The sequence below is a fragment of the Kogia breviceps genome, chromosome 6 (assembly GCF_026419965.1).
Source record: "Kogia breviceps isolate mKogBre1 chromosome 6, mKogBre1 haplotype 1, whole genome shotgun sequence".
Taxonomy (NCBI): Eukaryota; Metazoa; Chordata; class Mammalia; order Artiodactyla; family Physeteridae; genus Kogia; species Kogia breviceps.
This window is the reverse complement of record NC_081315.1, coordinates 7,857,795-7,876,520: the sequence shown is the minus strand read 5'-3', so window position 1 is coordinate 7,876,520 and position 18,726 is coordinate 7,857,795. Positions and strand designations below refer to the sequence as shown.

General features: G+C 46.3%; 1 protein-coding gene across 3 annotated transcripts in view; it reads right to left on the bottom strand.

The window, feature by feature from the left end:
• The window catches only part of PKD2 (polycystin 2, transient receptor potential cation channel), a 54,362-nt gene that overhangs the window by 21,789 nt on the left and 13,847 nt on the right, over nucleotides 1–18,726 (bottom strand). For all 3 annotated transcript variants that reach the window (XM_059066841.2, XM_067035473.1, XM_067035474.1), the window contains 4 exons: nucleotides 10,876–11,009; nucleotides 9,449–9,699; nucleotides 5,059–5,283; nucleotides 2,378–2,606 (listed from right to left, as the gene is read on the bottom strand). In XM_059066841.2, coding sequence (XP_058922824.1) covers nucleotides 2,378–2,606; nucleotides 5,059–5,283; nucleotides 9,449–9,699; nucleotides 10,876–11,009 — 839 coding nt within the window. The remainder of the gene's footprint in view (nucleotides 1–2,377; nucleotides 2,607–5,058; nucleotides 5,284–9,448; nucleotides 9,700–10,875; nucleotides 11,010–18,726) is intronic.

The following is an 18,726-nucleotide window of genomic DNA, read 5'->3' as shown; positions in this document are numbered from 1 at the left end:
TTTCCTGAGCCTCTTCCTTCAAAATAGAGAATGAGAGAAAAGAAGAGAGGAAGGAGGTTTGGTGGGTATTTGGGTCGTTACGTGGCTCTGAGTTTTCTTTGAGATTCTCAACTCTTATCTACAAAAGAACTTTCTTTCTTTGGCAGAAGCTTCACGGAAGGCGTGCCCTACTTCTAAAGGGTCAGAGAAGGTTTCGAAGAAGAAACAGGATTCCGTAGCCGTTCCTTTGCTCTCGTGAAAGCACACTGCCTGAACTGCCGTCTTGTCAGCACTGAGAGTTAACAAAAACAACAGCACAGGGAAGTAAGTTTTCGAAGAAACGCTTGCAAAATGCTGCAGCTGCTGAGCCAAGAAACTAGCCTCAATTTCCATGATGTCATCAGCTATTTTTCCAGTGGTCTCCAAGGTGGGTACGAGGCAATTCACTGCGGTGTGAGATGAAAACATTAAAACTTCTAGGCAGCTGATAAGAAAGTGTTAGAATTCTATTTGTATTTATTTTTATCCAACTACTTCAAATTCTGTGCTGTGTATGTTTTTACAAATGTACTTACTACACCACTAGACACACACACTTTATAAATAAAAATACACTAGGGTGTGTCATCAAAGTTCCCACTGATGTGTACATAATCAAAAAGTTGAATGCTGCTGACTAGTCCTTTGCTCACATTGAAGGTATTTGGTTTAAAAAAAAAAAAGAAAAAATTAATTAGCATAATATCACACCCACTTTTTTACCATTATTCTCAATGACAGAAACATAAATGTATCCATGTAAACTAAAAACGCAGAGTTTGCATCCTTAGGCCTCCAAATAATAATTGTTTTCTGGAATGATTTTCAGTGTATATGAACTACACTCTGCCATCATGCAGTTCAGGAATATTTTGAAAAATTATTTCCCATATCATCGCCTTTCCTGCCTCAAGTACGGAAATTCTTTTGTAATTCTGTTCATTATTAATACGTTGAGAATTTGGGAATCAAGAGTTTAGCTACAGGAATTCTGTGATGTTACACGGCCATCGTGAAAGAAGGGGTGCACTTCTAACTGCATCAGGATCAGATGGGTTCCATGCTGTATTCTATAGGAATGTGTATTTTAGGTACAAGTTATTTCTGAAGTACACATGTATGTGGCGTGAGGGCGGTGCCAGAGTGGCTGAGAGCGTTATCGGGAGGACTAAATGAACTGCCGTAGAGGAAAAGCACTTGGAACTGTGCCTAGCACAGACAGCTTCTGAAGGGTTAGCAATTATTGTTATTATTGCGCCTATTAATACCATTATTGCCACGCAATACACACATATAGCTTGTTTATGTCTTAAGTATCCTTTTACTTACATCTGAATAACATTTTTTCTATATTTAATAGCATACTAAAATACATTGAGTAACATACTTTCTATATTTTACCAATTAACTCTAACGATGATTTGATAATGACTTGATGTGAATGCTTCACAAAGCCAAAAGAAGTTTTGGTTGGGGAGGAACGATATTGGTTAAGGAGGAGAATAACAGAAGACAGAATGCTAACAGGCTAGTGCATCACTTACTAAGATTTCAGAGGGGCAGCTCTGTCGTTGCACAGTGGAAAGGATGGACTTTTACGCATGTAACCATTAGGCATGCTGTTATATGCTCTAATGTGTAGCAGAAGATTATGTGATACTGCTGAAGGGAGAAACGCTTGCAAAAATACCTCTTACACTAAGGCCTCTGGAAGGAAGTGATTAAGATGGTGCTGAAGAGAAACCGTCTTGAACAAGTGTAGGAATTTGTAACAGAGTCACGGGCAGGCAAGGGCTCCACAAGGGGCCACAGTCTTAACTCAGTCATAACTCTGCCTTATGGTTTCTTGCACCTCCTCCAGAAAACGCCGATGGCCATCATTTACATTTTGTACACTGTGGACTATTTGCAGGACCTCTGAAACCGCAGGGAGGTTTTCTCTGCCACCTCCAAAATTTCCTGGACGTTTCTTTCTGCCGTAACTTTACACATGTGCAGAAAGGTATACACTGATTTTTGTCGTAGTTGAAGAAAAATATCATTAGCCAAAACAGAATAAAGAAAATTGTTTTCTCCCCACACCTCATATGGCGCGCCAGAGCCAAATACGAATCACTAACCCGTTCTTGTTATTAAGTGTGGCCAAGTGAGAGCTATTATAGTACGCGCCTCTCCACTTCCACACGCAGAAGGGCCACTCACGCAAAATGAGACAGTCGGTCACGGCGAAGTGGATATTACAGAGGAGAACCTTTAGATCCTCCTTCAGGAAGATCAAGACCCACAACACTGAGGGGAGCCGAGACTCCAGCACATTTTTGTAACAGAGCAGGGGGTTGGGTGTTGTTCTCAAACCTACCACAATGATCACAACATCCAGACAATTCCAGAAACTCCTGAAATAGTGCAGCTTGTGAATGCGAATTTCCAGTATCTCTTCCACCACATAGTAAAGGATAAAGAGACAAAAGATAATCTCACAGGCTGCCAGGAAGAAATCGAAAGTTGTGACATATCGGATCAGCTTTACAGGCTGAAACTGCCAAGATGGAACCACACCGCCTGTCGCCGGGAATTCGACCAGTAACCTGCGTTGCAACAAGAACAGTTAACACAGTTAACAACGTCCACAAGAACAAGCACACGCGGACGCAGCTGGGAACAAACGTCACCTATTCTGTCCCTGCTCCGGAAGGTAATGAAACCGAGACCACAAGTCACTCCCAACGAGTGGCAAAATGTTTTGATCACGGCCAGGAACTCCATCCTTGTGGAATTTTGTGTCACAAAAAGAACAAGACTTCCCAAGGCCTCCCAGACCCAAGAGATTATCCCCCTCGGTCTCCCATTTACTCCTCTGGTATTCAGACCACTCAAAATGCTATACGCTTATTTTTAAATGTAGAGGTTAATCAACAAACAAGACTTTGTGGGACTTTGACTAAATGCAAGTCCTTCAACTGGGTAATGAAGAACATAAGAAATATATGTCATCAATCAAAACACGTATGGCCTGGCTAAGAAGCGGGCGGTCTCTTTCCTGGACACGTAAAGATAGGGAATGAGTTTCCCGTTCGTGCGTTTGGCGACACCTAACCAGCGTCGAACAGTTTGCCTACGGGGCCCCTTTTGCTATCGGCACTTCTCAGCCGTATGGTGCACGGGCGCTCAGTAAACGTCTGACTGTCTGCAACACCGACATGTATGCTTTTCCGTTCACAGCGATGGCGCTGATCTTTAGTGCTTTATAATAACTGCAGTGAAGATGCTTCCTGCCAAACCCCCCTTTGTAGGTGTCACGCTGGGAAGGTTGAACGGCTCACTTAATGGTGCAACTTCCCTTCACACTGGAAAACAGACTCCCCAGATCCTTAACTTTAAGACTTTTGTAAAAGATCTCCAGTCAGCGATTAGGTGCAACCAGTTCTCCCGTTACAGGATGGACAGGACAGGTGGCCACTCCTAGAACCTAAGTATCTGGGGCTCGAACATCAGCAATGATCAAGTATAGGCAAGGACCATAGCAAATCAGACTTGGTCAAAGACGTGTGAAACGGTTTCCTTCCCCGGCACTGTCAACCTCCTGTTTTCTTCCTATTCGATATGCTGGCGCGTAGGGGTGAGAACCACAGACTCAGGAGAGCAATACACTGAAACAAAGAGCCCGGTGGCAGCCATGGCGTGAACTCACAAGGGCAGGACGTGGCCTCTGTGTGCTGAATCCTCTCTCTCTGCCTGTTCTGGTCCTGCACCGTCAGAATGTCGAGAAATGAAGCAACTGCCTTGACAATATTCACTCGTAAAGTATGGGGAGGAAGTGGAAGACACACTCCTTTATACCTTCTATAAATAGATATTTCCTTAAATGCCCGTCATGGGTCGCCCGCCTGCTTCCTCTTTCAGTGCTGACTGGAATCATTAGCAGAAGTTCAACAACAACTGCAATCGATTTTCATTCATTTTTAGTAATAACTATTACTAGATTTAATGTGATATTGTTTTCTGCAAAAGTTATTACAGATAAAGACTGGGAAAATCCAACTGGCTATGTAAAGCACAGTTGAGTTTAGCCTCAGAAATTATCACAAAATAAGGCTATTATGAGAATTTAGCCTTCTTATTTGGTGGGTAAATATACGTGCAAGTAATTCATGTCAGCAACGTCTGGACGTCGCTGCCATATTCAACCAGGAGGATTAGGGCAGGTGAATTCCGGGTCCCCCTTGCCTTGTTCTACGTTGTTTATAGCACACAGTACCTTCTAACATGCTATTTAATTAATTTGTTGCCTCTGCGTCCTGTTTATCATCCAACACCTCCTCTTGGTCGAATGTGAGCTCTACAAGGGCAGAGGTCCTTGTTCTGTTCACTGATCGTCCCACGAGCCTTGAACAGTGCCCGGCACATATATTAAGTGTCCAATAAATGTTTGCTGAAGGAATGAATGAGCAAGAGGTCCCAGACAAGCCAGCGGGGTCTTTGTCAGTTTCCTGTCACCAGAATGGTCGTGATGACAACATCACAGAATCTGCGGAAGGAAGTCTACGTGCCTCTGGTAATTCCTGAGTGCGAGCAGGTACCGGGACACCCTACCGAACACAGGCACAGCCCCCGACTACCGCGCCTGCGTTCTCATCACGCGCGCGCCGTCTGAGAACGGGAAACTCGGGGAAATGAGCCAAGACGCGACGCCTGGAGGCCTTGGTAGCAGAGCGTGGAGCACTGATCGTCCTCGTGACGGGAAAGGACAGATGTTAGCAAAACACAGCACTTGATCTGGGAAGGTTCCAGCCTTGGGGTGAACTTGGACCAGACTCAAGGCTCCTCCTAACTCATAAGATCCCCGGATCCTAACTCCCTTCCCCCCAAAACCCCTATCCCAGTAAGCTTTTGGTTTTCACCCCTCCTTGCTGTCAGCTCTGATCCTTGAAACTCTCATTCAGCCAGCTGCAGGCAATGATTTTTCTGGCCTAACTCCAGACTAGGACATATATATATAAATACACAGAAGTGGGAGGCAGGGGTGGCCTTTATACACACCTGACCACACAGAACAGGTTAACGTTGGCGTTGTACACTGAAAAGTCAATAAAAGTCGCCCGCGTTCCTCGGTCCAGCCAGACGTTTTTCTTGAGGTTAGCAACCTGGGCCGCTGTTTCCTCTCTCGTTCTCGACAAGTCCAGGTAATAGCCGGCTCCGCTGTAAGTCGCGATCATTCCCCAGTGGCTACTGCCATTCAAGTCTTTTTCACTTGTGTAGATCCAACTAATGCAAAGACAAAACAAACAGGTAAAATCAGCGGGACACTTGGGGCGATTACAAAGACAAGGGGCCCCCGGTAAGACGTCCCGAACAACCGTAAGTGTCATCAAGCTGGGTCCTGTGCTTGCCACGGCGCTTCGTGTTTTCTTACGTCATTCTCACATAGCTGTTATGCCCGTTTTAGGAATTAAGGGCCCTGAGGCTTAGTGAGGTCAACTCAGTCTCAAATCGTTTGAAGGTAGAGTCAGGAACCCACCCCAGGACAGTCTGCCTCCGGAGGCCTGTGCTATTAGCCCTCAGTTTATATGGCTGCCTTTCAGGGTGACCTACTGGGAACTAGCTGACTCGAGGCCCCCCAAGAATTGCAGTTCATCAAGTGCCACCGTCAGCAACCCAACTAAATAAGACTCCACACAGCATTTGGGAGTTTAATCCACAAACATTTACAGGGCTCTCAGGAACCAGATGCTTCTCTGGTATTAATGAGGATAGAAAGATGAACTAAGAGCCTTTCTGTCCCAAATTTATCGTAAGTGGGGAGAGAAAAGCTGTAATTAAACACAGAAAATACAAGGTAGGTGATAATAAGAACCAAAAAAGAATCACAGAAAAATTGCTCGGGCCAATCAGAGGGAAGCCAGCCTTCTTTGGAGGTTCAGCGATGACGGGAACGGTGTCCCAGAGGAGGCTTTGGAAGAAGCCACGTGGAACCTAGGCTGTGAAAGGGAAGCAGGATTCAGACTCAGGCAGGTGGACGGGGAGCGTGTCTTTCAGGCTGAGCCAGGCGGGGCCAGAGAAGCACAAGGCATCCACCGTAGCTGGGTTTGGCTCCCACATGATGAAGGAGAGAAGGCCCAAAGGTCGACTCCGGTCGGACGGCGAGGGGCGGGCATGGAGGCGTCACCGGAGGGAAGGTTTCTGGGAGGCGCAGAGCGGGGTTACTCTGCTGGCTGCGGGGAAGCCTGGACTGGTGAGGAAGAGAGAGAGGGCGCGCGCGTGGAGCAGGGTTAGCACCGCGGCTCTGAGGCCGCCTTTGCTTAAAGAGGCCAGGTTGGACTCGCTGGCGTCTGGAATTCCAGTGATAAACGGCTCCCCACACTGGTATAAACCTTCCTCCGACCGGAAGGAGTGGTCCACCGGGCCCAGGCTTCTGTCCAAACAGGGGGGCTCATGCCCACGCCCGCTTCCCTTCCGGGAGTCTGGGATCTGGGGATGTGCCGGGCAGAGCCAGCCGACGTAACCCGCACCCAGTAACACACGGGGCCACCAAGCCTCTGCTGAGCTGCTCGGACAGTCAGTGTTTCCTACTTGTTTTCACAGCTCGTGACCGGAGGAAGACGCGCGTCTTGTGTGGCTCCGCTGGCAGAGGCCCTTTACAAGCCGGCACCTGGTTCCCCCCAGACTTTGCCCCTTGAGCCTGTCCCTTCCGCTGCTTTTGGCGTATTTCCTTTCGCCGTAGTAAAGCTCAGCCACGAGTACATGCTGAATCCCGGGAGCCCTTCCAGAGAATCGCTGCACTCAGTGAGGCTGGTCCCAGGGCCCCCGACACAGCTCAGTCAGCTGTCCTTGCAAGAACCAGGAGGTGATGAGGCCTGAACTAGAGCAGTGAGGTGGGAAGGACAAGGGAGGGCCGAGTCGGGGCCACGGAGGTGACTGTCAACAGAGCCTGGCACTGATTTGGAAGTTGGGGCAAGGGAGAGGGGACTTCCGAAAAAAGACTCGAGTCTCTTTTTGGGTAATGCAAAGATGGTGGTGCCGTGAACAGGGGCAACAACAGATCCGACAAGAAAGTGATGCGTTCCGGGACTTCCCTGCTGGTCCCGGGGCTGAGACTCCGCGCTCCCAAGGCAGGGGGCGCCCGGGTTCGATCCCCGGTCGGGGAACTAGATCGCACGTGCCGCAACTAAGAGTTCGCATGCCGCAACTAAAGATCCCGCAAGCGGCAACGAAGATCCTGTGTGCTGCTGCAACTAAGACCTGTTGCGGCGAAAGAAAAAGACTCCGCGCTCCCAACGCAGGGGGCACGGGATCGATCCCCGTTGGGGAGCTAAGATCTCGCATGCCGCGGGGCGTGGCCAAAAATAAGTAAAGAAATAAATGACAAAAAGTGATGAGTTCAGAGCCGGGCACGCTGAATCATCGGAGCTGGTGGGACGTCCAGGTGGCATACACACTCATCTTCTATCACCAGAACGCAAGCTCTGCCAGGACAGGGGAGGTACTTGTGTTGTGTTTACCGCTGCTTCGTCACTCCAAGCAGCACCAAGAGCGTCTCCAGAAAAGGGAGAGCTCGCTGGGAGCCTGCCTGGCACGCGATAACGCGCACGCCGTGTGCCCGCTGAAGAAAGGATGAATCATCAAAGAGAGACGAGAGGGGGGGGCCACCTGAATGCCAAGGGAGAGAGTATAAAGAAAGAAAACATAGAGGACCGAATGTAGAACCCGGCAATAAGAGATAGGAAGGGGGTTGCAGAATTAAGAGAATCCGATTTCAGTGCGGCTCACCAAAGCCAAAAGAACAAGCCTTCAAAACGGCCGGATCCTGCAGAGGGGCTGACGGATGAAGGCAGGAAATCCATCGGTGAATCAGCAGACTGAACAAAGCCACGGGTAGCTTCCAAGGGAGATGTCAAAAGCAAGGGCTTAAGCTTTAAGGGGTGAATCACCGGTAAGGAAAAGGAGGCGGCAAGTGAAAAGTACTCTTTCAAGAAGTCTGGAGTTGAACGGAAGGAGAAACGGGAGTAACTCAGCCTCTGGCAGGACCAGGGATGGTTTAAATACACACAAGGAGGAACCCTTCAGTGGCCCACCCGGTAGTGAAAAATCACTTGTAAGCGTCTTGGATGTTCCAGGCACTGTTCAAAGCTTTGGAAATACAGCAGTGAACGGAACAGAGGCGCTGCCCTCAAGAAGCCGGAATTCCGGCGGGGAAGCCTGAATTCCACTCCAGCAACGGAATCAATATGGAAGAAGCAACGTGGCGCCATAAAAGAAACACGGGTTTTGGAGTCAAGCTGGTTCCACTTACTAGCGGTGACGGTTTCTCATCTATACAATGGAGCTGATACCCATTTCAGAGTTGTTCTGTGAGAAGTAGATGAGAAAATGCATGAATTCACTTCTTAGATAGCATCTAGCATGGAATAGAGGCTGCGTGAATCTCTCTTCCCAATGGCATGAGATAAAATATTAGACAAGGTACCATAGTTTAAGTGCAAGCTTACGCTTTGCAGGAACTGGAAAAAGGAGCGTCAGTGAGCAAAACCATTATCACAACCTGGAAAAAATGTCTTTTGAGATTCAGGCTTTTCACTCTAAATCTTCGGATGTTTAGTAAGTTTGCTCCTTATGGGTCCAGGTACTAAAGGGGGTGTGAACTGGACGACAGACAAAGAATCCGGTTATGGAAAAGGTGTTTGTCCTCATTGTGTATGAACTCATCTGGATTCTGGTGTCTCAGTTCTCAAGAAAGGGATCTAGATGAACCGAAAGAATTAGTTCAGTGAAACTTAGAAGACGATTCTATCCACAGGGACTCACCCGGGGCCCTTGCCCCACGATGTCCACCTTGGGACAACCTGAGAACTCTTCTCACGTTTTATAATAATTCTAGAAAGAAGGACTGTCCTCCCTTAACACACAGGATGTTTTCAGTATGGTTAACAAACAGGACCCAAATCCCTGCAGACACGCACAGTGCAGACACGTACTCGAAATCAAAAACACACATTTGAGAAGGACAGGCTTTAAACCCGACAGAATAACTGCCTCGCGAGCTTATGACACACTTTAAGTAATTATAGTGTGAACACAAATTTATTTCTAAGAGCTAATAAAAAAGAATTTCTGCACCAAAAAACTTCCTAGTGACAACCTAGTGAACCACGTTACTGGATTTATAAAAATAGGATCCAGGCACCTTAAAAGAAACCTCTGAAGGTGAGAAGGTAGCTTCTTTCCTGGGGGGATATGGTCAGCAATTTAGCCTTCTGAAAAATAAGTATGCAGAAGCTGAAAGGGGGTAAAAAGTAAAGAAAACTTGAGAAACCAAAGTTTGGCCACGGCCTTAAATACAAGCATTGAAGGCATCTTCTCCTTGGTGAAGGGGTGAGAGAAGGAATGAATGAATGTCCGTGACAGCCCAGGGCCCTGAGCCACAGACACTTACGCAGTTCCATTCCGCGGACCGAATGGAGCCCTGTCTTCACTGCTGACAGAGTAGACATCATAGCACTCTTTAATCTCATCTCTCAAGTCCAGGGGGATGGAACAGGACCCATTTCTGACTCTGAGTTGCCGTATACGTGGCACCCCTAAGAGCAGGTTCTCGTAGTAGATGAAGCTTCGGTCGTCGCCTGCAGTTCCGTTGCTGGGTAGCATCTTCCAGTAGAGCCCATCCAACAAAGCGCCTTCTGCAAACTGAAAGCAAAGGCAACATTTTTGAAAAACTCTGAGCTCAGAGGCTGCCTTGCTCCTTCCTGGAATGTTTGTGTGACCGACAGTTTGGCAACTTTGCGAACAGGGTAGAGTGACAAGGGTGGGTTCTGTTGTCAGAGAGATTGGATCTTGCTCCGGTCTTGCTCCGTCCTCTCCTTGCTGGCTGTGAGGCCTCGAGCATCTGCAATATCTATCTTTCGTATGGTGGCTACAGCTGGCACAGAATGGGCACTTCATACGTGGCGACTCCTGATTTTTACTCTAGGACTAAAGGCTGGGGAGAGGGTGCAGTTTGCAATGAATCCGTAACCGTGATCAATTCCACTTTCCCTTATTAAAACAGCATCCCACATAATCATGGTTCACAATCATTGGAGAGGAAAAGATGATAGTTTTGAAAACCAGTCTGCTCTCTGATGGATCTCTAATTGTCTGGATTATTTTGTCATAGGGTGAAGGAACTCTCTAACTTCTCACCCTCCTCCTCCCCTCCATTTTTAGAGTATGGCATTCATTATCACAGAACCGTGTATATGTGAGAAGTCTCTCACTAGTTTGCCTATAGGAAAGACAGACCCAGCCATTTCTCAGTGTCTTATCCTTATCAGACAATCAATAGAGATGGAGTGATTTGCCCCCTTGAGGTGGAAAAGATTCATATTATACAAGTGTGGTTTTGGATGTCAAGTATTTTTAGGCATTACTTAGTATATTTAGGTTCTTGTGATCCAGTTCCTCTATCTTTAAAATCAATAGCTCTGACCCCAGGGTTTACTAAGAATTTTAGAAAGTATTTCCCCAGAAGGAAGTAATCATTTCCTTTCCAATTTCCTTCCCCATTTTCTTAGATTCTGAACACATCTTCCAGATCAGTTTAATATTTTTCCTATGGTATCCCTCATTGCTTATCCTCTAACACTAATGTTGGAATCTGTGACAATTTGGGGAGGGCTGGGTTGAATTTTACATTAGACATCTTTAAAAGAATATGCCTGCCTCGTATCAGGCACTGTTCTGGGGTGCATTCCAACACCAGCAAAGAGACCAAAACAAAAAACGAAGCAAGACAACACAATCCAATTCTGCCCCTGTGGGCCTGAACCGAATTTGTGAAGCCAAACGAACAATTTTCAATAACAAGAGGTCATTTGCAAATACCTTCCAGAAGTCTTCCATTGAAGAAAGAGTTTTGAAGTTAGTTTTCTCCGTTTTGGACACCGGGGTGTCCAGGAAGAGCTGGGACATGATCCGGGTATAGTAGTACACGCTGGAGCTCATCATCCCATAGGTCACTGGAAGACAGAAAGAGCCACATGAACTCTGCCAGGGACCCGGCGGACGGGCAGGTAGCCCTCCCGCCTCCCTCCCCGGCAGCGCTGTTCCAGGACCCCTCCCCAGCTCTCTGGCTTATACAAGAAATGAGCTAACACTGGCTTACATGAAACAAAACTGGCTTACCACCAAGCACCGGATTAAGGCCGGGCGCGCCCTCCCTGACACTGGGGGCCTCCAAGACGCCCTTGGCCTCCACCTCCCACCACCTCCCAGAGCAGCCTCTGCAGACGCCTCGCCGGGCTCCACGTCCTCCGGCTGTGCGTCCGCTGCCGTCCCTCCCTACGACGGCGTGCGCAGCCCCCTCTCGTTTTGCCCCCACATCAACTCCCCATTCCCGTCTGCCCTGCTCTGCACCTGGAGGCTGACCCCTGCAGACCGACTGGACGCCCCTGCCTTCCGGTTTCCGGAGCATTCAGCCAACAGGAGGCCAAACAGGAGATCTGGGGGCCGAGGAGAGCGAGAGAGCGAGCTGGGTTTGTTCTCCCCCCTCCCACTCCCTCACTGCCTGGGTGCGGTCTGCTGGGGACCCTCTAACGGTGGCCACCGCTGCTGCGGGCATCTCTTCTCCCCCAGCCACACGGGGTTCACACCACGCCGCTCCCTGCCCTTGTCCCTCCAGGCCCGGAGGTGGGAACCTTCCCCAAGAGCCTCATGTCCCCTCGTTGGCTCCTATACCCCTGCCGCCACACCTCCGTAACGGTCCTTTCGTTGAACCCCCAGGATTGCCGCCGTGAGCCTCCCATCTCTGTCCTTCCGGGATGCGGGCTAACAGACGCATCTGCCTCCCCGCCGCCTATCAGCGCTTGCGCGGCACGCCCTGGACTCAAGCCACACCCCTGACGTGACGACGTGCTGACCTCACCAGCCCATGCTGAACGGTCCTGGAGAAAGGTGGGGAGGTCATGTACTGGCTCAGCAGGTCACAGGAGGTCAGGCTTTGAGTCCGGGTCATGCCTCTTACTTGCTGTATGAGCAGTACAAGTTGCTCAGACTTTCTAAGCTTTAGTTGCCTCTTCTGTAAGGAATAATTAGCTATCTCATGGGAGTTTTTCATGCTTAAAAAAAAAAAAAAAAAAAAAACTAAATGGGACGTCCCTGGTGGTTCCAGTGGTTAAGAATCCGCCTTCCAACTCAGGGGATGCAGGTTCGAACCCTGGTCGGGGAACTAAGATCCCACATGCCGCGGGGCAACGAAGCCCACACGCTGCAACTACTGAGCCCGCGTGCTCCGGAACCTGTGCGCCACAACTACAGAGCCCGCGTGCCGCAAAGCAGAGCCCACACACCGCAACAAAGACCCAGCAGAGCCAAAATTAAAAATAAATAAATAAAGGGAAAGAAGAGGCAGAACAGCATTTCTTTAAAAAAAACAAATTAAAAATTATCCAATACAGTGGTTGACACTTAAATGTCCAATAATGGCGGTTCTTCCTCCCTAACCAGATGGCTACAACATATCTGTTAACAATTTCAGCACTTTAACGAGTGCTGTCTTATGCTGAACTCTGACGACTGCAGGTATCACACGCGTTGATACCTACAATTAGATGACAAAACACTTCAAGAGGAAGGAAATACTTCCTTTTATGCTTCTTTTGACCACAGAGGTTTTATAGGTCTTTTGACTACAGTTCTCAACACCCAGCAAGCAATGAATACTCAGCTGATTCTGTAATAGTCTTCAGGAAGCATAAACTGCATTTTAACGCCTCATGTTAAGTGATTTGGGGATCACATCTTTCCTTCACCTAGTCCCCTTCCCTTCCCAAGCATCATAGAGAATTAAGATTCAAAGAGAGCAGTGGATAATAGTGATCCAAACAGAAGTGCGTCTGCGAGTCCATCCCGGGCAGTCCGTCAGTGAAGCGATACACACACAGCCACACGGCTCGTGTGCCGCATCTAGAGGGGAAGGGCCCTCTTTCAGTCCTCACAGTTAGGTTCCCTCACCTGTCATCCTATGACCCACCAATTAGGACAAGAACACTCCTCTTCCAGTGTTATGTGACCCGGCACCTCTTAAAACTGCGTTGGACTGGAGTTCAGGGTTTGGACTTTTAATCCATTGATGGGACAAGGTGTTGGACAAGAAGATGAGCAAGATGTGACCTCTGTCCTCAAGAAGAGGAGCTCGCGGTGTCCCCAGGGGGAGCACTGCCTACCAGCTCGCACAGAGGGGTGGACAAGGTACGAGGTGTTCTGCAAAGGCCTTCTTCAGATCCAAAGCTGATACCATGCTAAAGAGGAGTCGTGAAGGCTCCCCAAAGCCGACTAAATGATTATTATATTGATTTTTGGAATTAATTTGAAATTAGAATTTTCTTTGGATTGGCTGGTTAACGTAGATCACTCTTAAATTTTTTTACCTGTGGGGTTTTTCTGGTTGTTGAAAAAGAATTATGACAAATTATTTAAATTTTTTGATTTATAAATATGCAATATGTATGTATTTTAGCCACTGATTTTAAAATGCATCCCCTTTATTGTCCTGTACTTTTAATATTGGTTGCTTTTGAAATTCTCAGGACCTGTATGGAATTTAATAGCTGCGCTGAAAGGGAAGGGATACATCCTCTTGGCTATGCAGTGTCACCTGCTGGACATCCGGAGAAACACTGCCACCTAGCGTGGAAGGGGATGATGAGTCTAACACCTTCATCAGCTAACGTTAACTCCGCCCCTCCCTGTGCCAGGCGGCGGGCTGGTCCAAGGGATATCTTCAAGTGACAGCTCCACACACTCCAGGGGTCAGCGGCATCATGAGCCCAGCTAAGCTGTAGCTAAAGGAGCCCCCGGGATTTGAAATCAGAACGATCTGGGTTTAAGACTTCCTTCACCCTTAAGTCCAACGCCTCTGTGTTCATAATTGTGGATCTTGGGATCTTGGACAAGTATTTAATTTTTCTGAGCTTGAGTTTCCTTATCTAGAAAATGGGAATAATAACATCTAAGGCTTTTGTGTAGTTCACTGGGAGAAATGTATGTGAACACAGATTTTGCATACTGTTAAATGCAATAGAAATGTTAAGACTGTTATATCTTTTCTCCTTTCAGTTCCTGATGGGCAAAAGCCCACTTGGAAGGTAACATACACTCTTTAAATGAACTGAATTGTAAAGAAAAAAGTTACATCATGAAATAACCATAAACGAGGATCGGAAAGGAGAGGAAAATATTTTAAAAATATAAGGTAAAGGACACATATATCCTATGTGCATATAATCTTTTTCTGCTATTTAGTCCTTGTCTTAACTCTCAGATTCGATTTTTCTATGAAATAAGCCAGAATAAAAAACATCACAGCATCACCAACTAATCAGCATGTAAACTAACTAAAGCTGTCTTAAAACATGGTCTCATTTAAAAATAGGCTATAGACACCATTTTATTCTTAATATGGCTGAAAAAATGTAGGCTTAAATACTAAAAACTATATAAAGGGGACTGCACTGTATAAACTCCAGATCAGTGGAATAAAAAACAAAGAAAAAATTTCCAGTGTAACAAAAAGAAAAAGATAAATGAAAGATAACAAGAAAGTGTAAAAGAGAAGAAAAAATAAGATGGCAGAAATTGGACAAAAGCATGAAATGTACAGAGCTTAAACTTACTAGATGACAAAGTCTTAAATATTGGTTAAAAAATTTTAAAATGTCCCTTAAGAATTTTCATGAGACCCATTCAAAATGACGTTAAAAATAAAGGAATGAGAAGATATATATTAGATATACAAAAAGTGTTAAGTGGTACTGCAATAATCTGACAAAGGGGATTATAAGGTGAGTACTGAGTTAAAGAAAAAGATGATCTTTTATTGATAAATGATACTTTACACAATGATATAACTATAACGAACTTTTATGTATTGAATAACAATATCAAGATATATAGAGCAACGTCTTCTAGTAACAGAAGGAGAATTACCAAAACCACAATAGCAGTTAGAAACAAATTTATACCTCTCAGTCTTTGACAGAGAAAGAAGATACAAATGACCTTGGGGTATTAGGGGTTTTATAATAGAATATACGACTTAATGTATTATATATATATCAAACTTTATACTGTATCAAAAGAGATCACTCACATTCTTTTTCAAATATCCATGGAAGAGGTAAGAAAATTAATCATATTCTGGGACACAAAGACAACACCAGTAAATCCGTAAAATTAAAAATCAACCAGGCAGGTGTCCTTATAAGGAGACGGCCATGTGAAGAAAGAGGGACACAGGGAGAATGCCCAGTGAAGATGCAGGATTGGAATGATACCGCTACAGGCCAAGGATACCAAAGATTGCAGGTAAACTACCACAAGTGAGGAAGAGGCAAAAGGAAGGGTGCCCTACCTATCTCGGAGGGAGCTCGGCCCTGCAGGCACCTTGATTTCAGACTTCTGTCCTCCAGCACGGAGAGAATAAATTTTTGCTGTTCAAAGCCAAAAAAACAAAGCAAACAAAACCCTCCAAAACAAACAACCCCCTCCCAAAAAAGCCCCCCAAACTAACCGTAGTTTTTAAACCACAAATGCAGAAAATTATTTTAAAAGGATGAACAAAGATAGATAAAACTGAACCATCTAGAAATTAAATTTTTTTTTTTTCTGTTAGTAACTCTTGGGCCAGCCGAAGAGGATATCAAAACTGCAGCACAAACATAAATACACCAGATGTAAAGACAGTAGGACCAAGGTGCCTTGGTCCCAGTATTCTAGGTCACCCGTCACAGAGTGACGTCATCACGCCGCACAGGAACCCTGACGGCTCTGCGAGCTCTGGGCTGTACGGTAACCTCACAGGGACACGGGGGAGATAAAATAGGAACAGACATCCGAAGGGATTCTACGGACTAACACGTGCTCCATCAAGGCACAGTGCTCTTCAGAAACCAAAGAAAGTTGCGGCTTGCATTGTTTCAGTTGTCATACTCGGAAAAGTTCTGTCTGTGAACGAAAAGAAGCACGAGTGAACACGAGAGACAGTGAAAATGGGCCAAGTCGCCGACATGTGGGGAGAACGTCTCTGTGCCGCCTCTGAGACGTGCTGCCCCCCTCCCCTGCCCGTGCCCTGAGGGACACAAGCGCGGGAACGCGTCTGCCGATGCAGCGTGGGGGGCACGCGCTACGGCGCGGGGCTGGTAAAGGCCTCTCCGTAGATCTGGCCTTGAGCTGACCTTCAAGGATGAGGAGGAACGAGACAGACTGACAGGAAAGGGACAGCAGGGTCCAAGGCCTCTCTGAGTCTCGTTAAGTAGTTCCGTGTGGTTGAAGTACCAGATACTCACAGGTCGGAAGAAGGAAGCAAAGATCACACAGCGAAAGACTAGTCTGTCACGTAAAGGTTTCAAACTCTCTCTCGAAGGTGAGGCGATTACAGCTTGTTCGATGAAAAGAGTGACCTGATTGAATCTGGTTTCGGAGACAGCAGTCCGGAGCCAGTGCCTGGGAGCCCTAAAGTCCAGACATTGGGTCCTATCCAGTCTGTGCTCTGATGGCACTCAGGGCCATCGTCTTAAAATTTAAATAAACCTTACCAGCCCCTACTTAATACCCTGGCTTCCCCCTACCAAAGCCTACCGGACCTGTAGGGTCTGACCCCTGACCTTACCTGATAGCACTCTCTCCAATCACTATCTGCACTCAGCTTCTGGAATGTTCCGAGCTCTTTCCCGCCTCAGAACATCCACTCACACAGTCCCCTCTTCAACAGACTGCCTCCCATTCTTGCCTCAGGCCTCAGAGAGGCCTTCTCTGTCGAGGAATCCTCTTCCCCAGCTGTCTGCTTTCTCACCACTGACCACATCTAAGGCCAGGGCTATATATGTTCTTAATTAAATTACGAAACAGTCCATTGCATCGATAAGTGAACAATCCAGGAGAGAGATAATAAAGGTTAAGAAGAGCGACAACAGCAATCGACGAAAGAAGACAGATTTGCGAGGCACTACAGAAGAAGAAGTTCGTGGAAAGATCCCACGAGAAGAGTGAGAGAAAGCACCTAGGAGGATGCCCAGGTTTGGGGAGAGGCGCTCATGGGGGTGATGTTACTAGTGACCCAGGCGGAGGACGTGAGCAAAGCGTGTTTGGGTGGACAGGATGAGTCCAGGTTGAGGGGTGTGAAGGAAGCCCCTGAGATGCACTGGTGGAGAGGTCCAGGAAAAGCTGGCACAAGATCTGTGGTCCGTGAGAGGTCCAGGGGAACCTGGCAGCGCCAGCGTACAGGACCAGCTGAAGCCGCAGGAAGGATCCCTTGAAGAGAAAGCCGAAGACCCAGTCACAGAGAATCCTCTGTCTAAACACACGTCAGAAAGAAAAAAAAATGAAGAAAGTGCAGAGAGTAAAGGAGGAATACAGGAAGAGAGGGAGTGCCAGAGCCAAAGAGGGAAGTTTGTAGCATGCCAAATGGCTCATTCGGGACCAAAGGAGAGAAAGGCTAAAAGGAGCCCATAAAATTTGGCAATTGAGATGTCCCTGGTGGCCTGGGTGAGGGCCTTTCAGGAGGCTGAGTGAGGCTGCAGAATAAACCAGAGAGGTGAACTAAAGTTATTAACACTCCCAAACATTTTAATGCAGTTTTGATTAAAATTCAAAGGTAAGTAACAAGTTGTGATGGAAATCTTTGAGGGATAGAGGGTGTCAACACCAAGTGCTTTTGTGAATGCCTGCCTGTATTAAGTAGTGTAATTTTTTTAAAAAAAAACAAGAGAGAAGAGCATGTAATATTTACATAGAAGTTACCACGAAGAAATAAAGAGAAAGCTGTGCACGTGGAGTAAAGGCCATGCTTAAAGTAGTATTTATATATGAATATACATTTCTTGTTATTGTACTTTTTGTCCAGTACTGAAAAGGACAGAGAGCTTTCCAGCCATAGTTGGTCTTTAGCAGTTACTTCCCATGGACTGTGGCCTGTGAACTTCAGACTGCACATGTCTGTGTGGGAAGCTCTGTGGGGAGATGAGTGTTTGTCACCAGGAAAGGAATTAGCTCCCCCAGTGTGATGATTAACCCACTGCCTTTGACTTCACCGACCTGGTTATCAACAATAAACCTGCATGGATTCCCTTACAAATTAAGAAAACTATCTCTATGCTATCATCCTTGCAAGATTTTTAAAGGTAAAATAAAATATTAATTTCTTTTTTATTGACATATGATTGACATACAACATGGTGTCAGTTTAAGGTGTACAAAGTGTGGATTTGATACTATTCATTTCTCCTTTTAGATTACAAGGCAAAGTCTCCTTCCAGAGATAAAGAAATGGAGATTCATAGGTTTCTTCTTAAAAGAGCACTTCCTGTCCTAGGACATACCATGCTGCATTATGATTATGTTGTTTCTTTCTCCATTTTCATAACTTCTTTCCATACGAGTGAGTTTAAGGTTAAAGACTTTCCCACACTAATCGATAGTATTTTCTACTCTGTGAAATGTGTTAAACCTTCTATTCTGTAAAATATTTACTGAAGTCTTAGTGTTTTTCTCAGTGATTTGTGGGTTCCAAATGTGTTAAAATATTAATTTTTTGTCGTATTTCTTGTAAGTATGCTTTACAATTGTCTTCTGCCTTTTAATTTCTTTGACACATAGAAATATTACATTTCTATGATGTTGACTCAACTTTTTGTGTGTGATTTCTATTATTATGTGTAGGCATAGAAGAGCTGAGCAATT